This window comes from Myotis davidii, unplaced genomic scaffold (genome assembly GCF_000327345.1).
Source record: "Myotis davidii unplaced genomic scaffold, ASM32734v1 scaffold68, whole genome shotgun sequence".
NCBI lineage: Eukaryota > Metazoa > Chordata > Mammalia > Chiroptera > Vespertilionidae > Myotis > Myotis davidii.
In genome coordinates, this window is record NW_006300376.1 from 3,895,690 (window position 1) to 3,906,431 (window position 10,742).

Genomic DNA, 10,742 nt, shown 5'->3' on the forward strand with positions numbered 1-10,742 from the left:
CGTCATGTTTAAGCTGGTAACTCAGTGTTAAGCCACAGATGTACTACATATCACAATAGGTTCTCACAGTACAGTACTTTGCCATAACTTTGCAGCTTTGTTCCATACATAAAATTTAAAAACAACTCATTGGTCAACTTCTCACTCTAACTGAACTATGACACAGATCACATAACCACCACATCTTAAAGAGGCTGATGACAGCTAGTAAGACAGAATTAGATGCTTTTAACAAGTTGTTCTTCTCTAAAACAAATAAATCTAGGAAGTTAACATCAAGGCAGCTGCACTTGTACATACTTTCCCAAATTTTATAACCAAAGGGGAAACACACATATATATTTTATGATAAACATTTCTTAGAGAAAACAGATAAATTAATTTAAATTAACTTTAAGACTTAGTGAGATTTCCCATGTCCTGTATAATTCATCTTACAGTGAATGTTACAAAGTCTATTAACACTTATGGGCTTCTATTCACAAACTAAATACAACTAGCATTAACTTGGGGCCACATTGGTGCAAAACAAAACTGGGCCAGACTATTGAAAAAAAAATCGGCAATAAAAACATCCTGTTTTTGTAGGTGGATTGATGCTAATAACATGTTTACTGATCTTTTTCCTTACATTGCACGCCAAACTTGCAAGTTATAAGCAGGTAAAAATCTTTCTACATCTTTCCATTGTAAAAATACATCCAAAGTCCTCTAGTAAAGACTAGAAATGCAAGTATAAAAATGTTTCCACTGTCATCAGCCGTGTAGCAAATGAATAGCTCACAGGGCTGAGAGACTGCTAGGGCATCTTTCTTAGGAATTACATTTGTGTTGACATGGGGGTGAGGTCAAGGAGCAACTAACTCACAGACCCCCCTGCCCAACCCCTGTAAACGGATGCTTCACACAGCCCGACCCCTCAGTAGCTGGAAATGGCATTGCACATCACTCTATGTCCACTCCTTGGCACTAGTTAGCTGTGTGCCTAGGGCAATAATGCTGCAACATGCTTGGCCTCAGGGCAGCACAGACACAAATGCAGGAGATTGGCATCTTTTATACTGTTTGCCCAGCATGAACGCACTCAGACACCAGCCTCTCCTCCTGCCACCCCTTCCTGCCTCAACCTCTGGGCACAGCAGCTGTTTCCAAGATTGCTTCTTTGTGCTGCGTTGCTTAAGGGGAAGAGTGACCATAATTCTTTCATCTAAGTACATGATCAGTTCAAGGAAATGCTTGGAGGCTTTGCTAAGTAAGTGAGATGCTTGATGCTTCATTATTCACAAGTGTTTGTCAGAAACATGCAGTTGGTGAACTGCTATCTATACCATAGAGAGGCTCTGTACCAGAGGGCGATCAGCCACCGGAAGGCTGGAGCAGCATAAAGGTGTGCTATGCATCAACGATGAGGTAGCCTTTTGTTGTAAACAGAGTTATATTTCACCCATGAAAATGGACACTGTGCTCACATCTGTGATATTCACATATACAAGGAGTTCAGGAATTCTACTGTCCAGTACTTTTCACATGAAATAGAAATAGGAGAACTGATATCTTAAATTCAGAAATTTTGATCTACATCAAACAGAGGTAGTCATTACTAACATCAGTATATAATACTTATACAAAGGTCAAAGTTATTTGGTTTGTTTTGAGTAAGCAGGACTGTAGACTATTCTGTAAAGAAACAACAACAACAAGATCATATATGGTATGTTCCCTGAGCAAAGTTCTTTGTCCTGAGTATGTTATGCAATAGTGATAATATTCTTATATAAAAAATAAAACCAACTTTTAATCATAAGATAGGTTTGGTATGTGCTCTTAGTTCAGTCTTGTAAAATGCTTAAAATGATTTCAAATTGCACCCATAGGTCCACAGTTATACTCTTTAAAAAAAAAAACACAAAAAATCATGATCTCAGCTCTGCACTTTTTAATATGGAAACAGGGAATGCCCAATTCTCAAGTCCATAACTTCTCTAAGTCCATAGTTCTCTAAGGTCAAGAAACTTTGGTTTGGATTTTCAAAGTGACTTGTTATGGTTTGCATTTTTACTGTTCACCTGCTTATTATACCTGCTAAAAATTAAGCAATGCCACTTTGATTTGTCTACATAATTTAAATACGCTTACAATCCTCACGTAAGGCAAGGACGGACTTCTCTACAGCTATATCACATTCAATGTCGTCAAAGGTAAGCGTTGCATCACAGCACACTGATATTCCAGCACATACTGTGGAGATTCTCACAAACACTGACGCGGAGTTCAGGCTGAGCTGTGGAGGACTGGCGGCCCAACCCCGGGCATTGCTCCTTCTGCCCGGCTGGCTGGCACAGCAGCAACTACCCAGGTCTACGTGGAAGGACAAGTGGGAGAGGGAGCGGACATTGGTAGGTAGAATACATCATACCTGAACTATGCCATTTCTTTTTCTTTCTTTTCTTTCTTTCTTTCTTTCTTTCTTTCTTTCTTTCTTTCTTTCTTTCTTTCTTTCTTTCTTTCTTTCTTTCTTTCCTTTCTTTCTCTTTCTTTTTGATTATCTGAGCTTACACCAACAGGCTCATCATACAAAACTATATTTATTGCCAATGTTAAGCGTTATAATTGGTACCTTCTTGGAGATGTTTCAGTAAAGTACCCATAACACCTATAACGAGGATGACACCAAAGTGACTGAAACCCACAAGGGGCCAATACTATGATTGTTCCCCAGCCAATTTATTAATATAACCGAGGACCAAGCTGCAAAGCCTATCGCCATCACTGCGTGTTCATCCTGAATCCACCATGTAGGTCCCCTCAGCATGGTAACAGGGAACTCTCTAGATTGATCTTATTGTATAAAATCCTTCTAGCTCGCTGCAAGGAGAGGTTCTGGTACCTCTGGCCCAGCTCGTCACTCTAGTTTCCTGCCACCAAACACTGCACTTTTTAATGTATTCAAGGTTATACGTATTGGGCAATTGTGAGCATCAATAATGTCTACTCTCAACCCTGGCATTCTAGTCATATCTCTGCTGTTTTGTTTGTTTTAAAAACAAGTTAGGTAACTCTTCAGGGGGAATAAAAATCGCCACCAAAATATATACCAAACTATTGGAGTTTTTCTCCAAGGTCTTCAGTAGTAAACAGGGAGGGCCCCTGCTCGAAGTGATGGTCAAAAGGACTGACTTAGTCAAGGGAAGCTGCTGTTGCCACAACCCCTTACAAAACCTCACAGCACGTGAAAGATTATGAGCTGGTATCAAAATACCACTGAAAACAATCAAGTCACTACATTTTTACATTGCCCTCCCCCTTCCTTTCTCTTAATATGTATCTAATTTACAATCAAAATATATGAATTAAAAACATTGAAATATCGGCACAGAAATTACACATTCATTGTCTTTTCTGGAAATACGTATCCCAGATTCAAAAAGCTTATGGCAGTCAGAGGCATGTGGAGTTAAGGTACTGCCTTCAAAAGGGGTGGGAGCACTCTATGGATATCAAGAAAAAAGGCAATCCCAAACTTGGGGAAAACTGACGATTTAAAAACCTTTAGTACCATGTGATTGGCAGCTCTGAGATCTGAAGTATCCTTTGGTTCACACAAAAGTAACAATCATGTTTTTACTTGTATGTAAGGTAAAGGGAATGGTATTTCAAGATAAACTCCAGGGGTTATTTTTGAAGCCATCTAAATAAAATGCTTCCCACGAGTTTTCAATTCTTGGGGACGTTAAATTCTGTGAGGGAGGGTGTGTGCTTGTAGCTCTATGCACACATATATAAAGACAAACGCTCTTTATATATATATGTCTCCATTGCTATATAAATCCTCCTACACACAGAGACTCAGGCTCTCTCCCTCTCACACATGCACATATAGGGAATACATAGAATCTCATTCTCTGAATTACATCAAACATGACACCCTGCTCCAATGTAATTTGCTTAGAGTGATTTGTCTGTTTAAAAAATTCACAGTTCCTCAACAGTAGTTAAAAATCCCAGGTCAGCTGCAGTTTGTGAAATACTGTTCCCCTATGCTTGCATGAGGTAGACTTCCCAACCGGGGAGAGAAAGCGATACATTAAGAAGAAGGGTTATGTCTTTTTCCTTTTTTGGACAGAAGGCCCCTTTTTGCTTTGTTCTTCGGGGGCTGCCGATGACTTTGTGGAGGAAGCTTCCTGAGGGGACCGGCCTGGCCTCTCTGCGATCTCGGACCTCGCCTCCTGAGGAAATGGGGGTGATGTACAGCCGTGCCCTCCCCCCACCTCCCGTGGGAAAGCCGCAGTGCATGGCTGTGAATCCGCTTCCTGTCTTCCCTGAGAACTGACCGGCGGCTGCACAACAGTTTTATGCGGGCAGTTGGCCACCATGTGTGTGATGCTCTGACAGTAATGGCACTTCTTTGGCTGAGGAGGTAGACTACATTCCTTAGCATGATGATCAAGGCCACCACAGTTGTAGCATCTGCAATAAGAATAATGAAAACATCTTAGAAGCAGGGAGGAGGTGTCATCAGATGTTATTCATGTATGTAAAAAGATACCCCCCCCACACAAGCTGTCCATGAGATTCGCTCATTTTCATGTGCCTTCTTTAGTACGTATGTGAGGCCATTTACCAGACCATGTGTTTCGAAGGCCATCATCACCCAAACGCTCCGGCAAAGTTATGAAGCCAGTTGTACTTGACACACCAGTCAATGTAAAACACGAAAGGCTATGTAATCACTTCCATACAGAAATTACTCCTTTTCAAGATCTGACGGGTTATTTTAAAAAACACAAGTTAGCCACTAGAGGGCAGCCAATGCTCAACACAAGAGCAAACAGCTAGCTTTCGAAGGATAAAACAAAATAAACTGATGAACAAAACAGATCCAGAGACATAGAAACATGGAACAATGTACTCAGCAATTGGGAAAATTATACAACAAATTCTATTTTATCAGCTTCCCGTGGTCGGCAAACCGCGGCTCAGGAGCCATATGCGGCTCTTTGGCCCCTTGAGTGTGGCTCTTCCACAAAATACCACGTGCGGGCGCGCCCGTTCGGTGAGATTGAAACTTCGTTGCCCATGCGCAGAAGTCGGTATTTTGTGGAAGAGCTGGTATTTTTGTGGAAGAGCCACACTCAAGGGGCCAAAGAGCCGCATGTGGCACGCGAGCCACGGTTTGCCGAGCCACAGTTTGCCCACCACTGTACAACCTTTCTTTGGGTATTAATTATTTTGACGATGGAAACCAGTTGACTGGAAGAATTTTTTTCCTTTGTCCAAATTAAGCAATGCAGGGAAATCTGATACGTAGGGAAATCATATGTCTATGGTGAATGATATCTGGAAAATTACCAAATAATTTTAGAGTAGTACAGTAAGTGTCTGATCAGAATGCTGTAAAAGAAAGCTGACTACTTAGATTGGATTTTAAAAGGTTGATGATAGGTCAGTGATGGAAAGAATTTATCTTATTTTCTACTGTAAGAAATTAGTTTTTCTCTAGAGTAATTCTTCTAAATTGAAATAAACATAAATCCATTCTTAATTAGTGTTTAAATACACATTGGGTGCATAACTTTATATTAGATGTTTGAAAAATTGACTTAGCATCTAAAAACTGAGCAAGTAAATTATTTGGAAGATATATTTGCTTAATTCCAGTCAGACTTTCTTTTAAATTTTTATATTAAAAACAACAAAACAGCTAAAGTGGAGAAAATAAAATTTCAAAATTACAAAGATTTTAATCTACTTGTTGAGTATAGAATTTGCTTATTAATTTGTCTCCAAATGAAGTGTCTTAAGAACTTTTTATTTCAAAATACATTTATGTCTCCATAATTCTCATTAGGAAGCGCAAACAGATCACAAAGTTTTTTAAAAATGGCAAAATAAGTGGTAACTATGAGAGTCAGCTTAAGACTATTGACAAAAAAAATTAATTGTAATTAGATCTGTGTGTGTGAGAATAGCAAGCTCAATAAGTTATATTACTATATATTTCAAAGACAAATTACTAAGCTACTACTAATCTACTGAGCAATATATGTAGAATACTTAGTATTTTATTTTCTGGGATAAGTTATAAAGAGTGATTTTTACTTAGCAAAAACTAGGATAACTACAGCTTGCTTCTCACCAATACTACCTTATTTTCTTATAGCTGTGAGAATAATGAATTCACAAGATGGGCTTTTATTATTTGCAATATTAATAAGTATTTATCTAGGGGGAAAATACATCACATTTTCAAAAATTAACGGGGAAACCAATAAAGTACTTTTTCTGGTTAAATTATTTATTGTGTAATTATGTACCTTCATATAATAAATAAAACTTTGTAATTAATACTACGATAAAGATTCACTATTGTTTAAAGCATGTGTTTAAAAAGATAGTGCAAATTTAAAGAATAAAAATTACTAATGCTTGAAATTCAGGTCCCCACAATAACACACTAAAAAATGGCATCTTTCAGAAATATAATCATATTACTTATAATAATGTTTTCCCATATTCTATAATTGATAAGTGGATCTTTAAATTAAATCTGCCCATCTATAAAATATCTCCTTTTGAATTAAATTCACTTTCTTGAGGATAACATCCAGTTGGGAGCTCATTTTCGAAGAAAGAGAAAATAGGCTAAAGGCTTCCGTGACAGCAGGCTCTCCTGCAGACACATCCATCTCGTCAGTCACTGTGGGAGGCACTGTGCTCTCCAATTTAGAGGACCATTTGCCACTCATTTACCAAGGGCCTGATGTCAAGATCCCACTTTCACAAATGGGGTCTTCCATCATATTCTATATGTGCATTTACCATTACGTTTGGGGTTTAAAAGTTATTTTGAAGAATACTATATAATTCTGGTTTCCTTGCATTTTGACCTGCCTGGTTAACGCCCCCTCCCGCCCCCCAGCTCTTCAGATATACCCTATCCCTAAGCCAGACTGCCTTCCACACGGAAAAGATTTACATTTAGTGTATATATGCTTCGCCTTTAAAGGGGAGGAGTGGTATTCATTCTCCTATTCTACTTAATCATTCAGTGTCAATCACTCTTAGGAAGAGTGCAGATCACACTCCATTATAAAACCTTTTTCTTTCCCAAGGGACTCACACCAAAATGGAAATGTTCAGTTACCTTTCAGCCCATTAATGATACCAGACCACATACACATAGAAGCTCTACAAGGCACTGGTCTCCTTTGTTCCCTCTCCACACCTCCAAATCGGGCTTTTGTTGATGTGAATGAATTACACTGTGATGGGAGCATAAAAACGCCATGCATGCACATCTGTACCTACACACTTCAGAAAAACAGGGCTTGGCAAAAGTACATTTATAGCTGTGAGTATGAGAAATGGTTTATTCTTGTTTTATTATTTATTTGTATTACAACTGCAAACTTACTTTTGCTCACCCCTGCATAAGGATAGACTCACAAGCAAAAGGCTACGTAGAAGGAACGTAGCCTGTGTGTATTCCCATAGCCCAACTAGTGTTAAGTATTTTACAAAATGATCAACCAATGTCACAAAGGATATTTTCTTACATATTAAAGATAAAAATAAATTAAAATGTTCAGATTAATCTTAGAACTTTATCAAATTCTTCATAAAATTTCTTTATACTTTAATTATAAAGAGCTAGCATAGGACGTTCTTATTAAGTTACTTCTCATAAGATACTTAAAATGGAAGATGATCAAATTGAAGTCAATTTTTAAAAGACTATCAAAATAAGATTAAAATTTTTAAATGAAAGAATGCCAACAATAGATGTAGAAGCACCTAAATTGCAAAAGACATAAAAACAGATCTTTTAGATTTACATCTTTAGGAATATCAATTACATTATGAAATAACTAGGTGAATTTTAATAAACTAAGCCCAAACACCTACTAAGTTAATCATAACATAGCCGAAGTTTTGAGGATTCTATAATAAAAATGAAAACTCTGATTCAGAAACCAGATCTACTAAGATCCTTGAAAAACTTACAAGTTTGGGGATCCAAAATAAGTAAATTATATTTGAGTGAAACCATAATGGTTAGAACTGAGCTCAACTAAAGACCACTCGATTCTATAGACATTACACAGAAACATTGGTTCTTAGGTAATACCTCAATAGCTTAAATGAAACAATTCATCAACTGTGTGTTTCCCCTGGGTCCCAAAAGTGATTTTGAAAATCTGGGCAGAGGGGTGATACCACAGATAGACAGCCAGATTTGTCGTTTTAAAATTTAATGGATAAAATGGTGCTTCTAAGTATTTATAAGGTGCTAGGTTAGTAAGAATTTATTTGGAAATTTAAATTTACATTCTTTGGGGTTTGGTGGAGGCATTAAGAATAAGGATACTACAGTGCACTGTAAGCTCCTCAAGAGAAAAGACATGTTGAAAGAATAGTAAATAAAGCAACATCAGGGAGAAAGAATAGACTGGGGGGGGGGAGTGTGTGTGGGGGAAGAAGCTATGGGGTGCGAAAAAGGGGTGAATATGGGAAAGGAGTACATAAAGATCTCCAGAAAAGTGAGAGAAGAAAAAAAATTCAATGAAATTTCTAAACAGGAGGCTAGAGGGCTAAAGAAAAGCCAGATTGGAAAGAACCTCAGAAACTAATTCGAGGAAAAGATAACTGACTCTGAAGAGATTGTTTATCATTTTTAATCTTGACAGTCCAACTAAAATCCAGAAATAATACTAATAACATTCCTCAAGTCTATAGTTTTCTATTCTAATACTAGAGGCCCAGTGCACGAAATTCATGGACAGAGGGGAGTTCCTCAGTCTGGCTTGCACCCTCTCCAATCTGGGACATCCTTCTCCCAATCCGGGACCACTGGCTCCTAACCACTCGCCTGCCTGCCTGCCTGATCACCCCTAACCCAACCCCTCTGCCTGCTGGCCTGATTGCCCTTACCTTGACCCCCTGCCAGCCTGATAGCCCCTAACTTGATCCCCTGCCAGCCTGATAGCCCCTAACTTGCCCCCCTGCTGGTCTGATCGCCCCTAACTGCCTCTGCCTTGGCCCCCCAGTCTGGCTTCCCTCTGTGGGAGGCGACCTGGTGGATGGGGGGAGGCACCGCCCCCATTACTGTGCTGCTGTTGCTGCTGCCACTGCCGGCCTCAGCCTCAGCCCTTCACAGCGGCCCACAGCTGCCTGAGCCTCGGCCCTCACAGCCGCTGCGGCTTTGTCTGGAGGGACGTCCGGTAGATGTCCACTCTAATTAGCATTTTACCCTTTTATTAGTATAGATGTGTGAACACTTGTTATCTAATTCAACTGTGTGTCAATCAACCCAACGCGGGAGTGTTGGATCCCAGTGTGGTGGTAGGAGGGAGGTGGATGGGCAGAGATGTTGTGGGAGGACCCAAGAAAGATGAGGAAAAGGGAAGATCCCGAGTGGAGCTTCTTTTAGAAGTGATCTGCCCACTCTGATCTCCTAAGAGTAAGAGAGACAGATCCTACGGCCAACCTTCCAGGTGAACGCCCCATTTTGTTCTGATGGCTCCCAACCATCTAAATTTACACTTGCATATAGTTTGTCCACACCACAAAATCTGCTCCAACAGACCAAGAGGAGAGTGAGAATTAACTCTGGTGAATCACACAGTTGGAAATGCCTTTCAACAGCACACACGTTTTCTGACCTCTCTCAAAGCAACCTATTCTTTTACGTGAATTTCTGTTTCTTTTATTTCATTTTTCTTACACCCAAACTCCTAAGACTATAAGCCAATTAAACAATAAAACATTTAAATAACATTTTATATATTCCTCCTAAGTATAGTGGCAAAAAAATATTTAATAGAAATGATAATAGGTTCAATTTATTGAGAGCTTATTATGTCCCAGATTCTGTGCAAAAGGTTTTAAATGTAAGATATAATTAGTCCTCCCCCAAAACCTATGAAGTAGGTATTGTATTGATGAAAAAACATTAACACTCAGAGGGTTTATGTAGAAGGGAATTTTAACTGAAATAATAAATTTCATTTGTATTTTAATTGCATAAAGACATTACACCCAACAATATTGATGTAAATTTATTATATGTAACTCTAAAAACATATAGGGACCTGAATTTAAAGAGAGAGAGAGAGAGAGAGAGAGAGAGAGAGAGAGAGACTGGAAGTAGATCGTCCTTCAGATCTGGGTTGCTGCTCTGTTACTATGCTGTGGGGAAGTGAGATTCTCTCTTTGAGATGAAAGGTTGAAACTAGTCCAGTCCAGACTTTTCACTATCAATGGCCAGTTTTATTTCTACCTTTTTGGTACTTTCTATGTGGAAAATTTTGTCTCAAGAATCATTCAATAATTTTCCATTTCCCTTAACCATATGACGCCCAACCACTGACCCACGTCAGCAGTCGGGGGGCCACCAGTACTTTTTAAAGGCTTCTGGAGATAGGAGTGTGATGCTCCTTGAGAACCGCAGCCGTATACTGACAACGTTACCAAGGGATTACTCTATAATCTCACCCACAAGGACTGTGGTTCAAACAGAATAAATATCCCAAAATATTGTTTCAAGAGTTTATTGATGCCCCAGAAAAGAAGAAAAGAAGGGAATGAAGGAGGATGAGAGGAAGGAGGGAGGGAGGGAGGAAGGGAGGGAGGAGGAAAGCGGAACGATTTGTATAAATCTTATTTCCTTACTGGGAATGAAACTTTAGACTTTGACAGCATAAAAGCCCACAACCTTTTACCATCAGCAAACCCTGCTTACT

The 10,742-nt window shown here is 39.1% G+C and overlaps 1 protein-coding gene across 1 annotated transcript in view; it reads right to left on the reverse strand.

Annotated features, from left to right (window-relative positions):
* Nucleotides 1-1,898: 1,898 nt before the first annotated feature.
* Nucleotides 1,899-10,742, reverse strand: part of LIN28B (lin-28 homolog B (C. elegans)) — a 74,758-nt gene continuing 65,914 nt past the window's right edge. Inside the window, exon 4 of the mRNA XM_015572723.1 lies at nt 1,899-4,467. Coding sequence (XP_015428209.1) covers nt 4,098-4,467 — 370 coding nt within the window. The 3' untranslated portion in view covers nt 1,899-4,097. The remainder of the gene's footprint in view (nt 4,468-10,742) is intronic.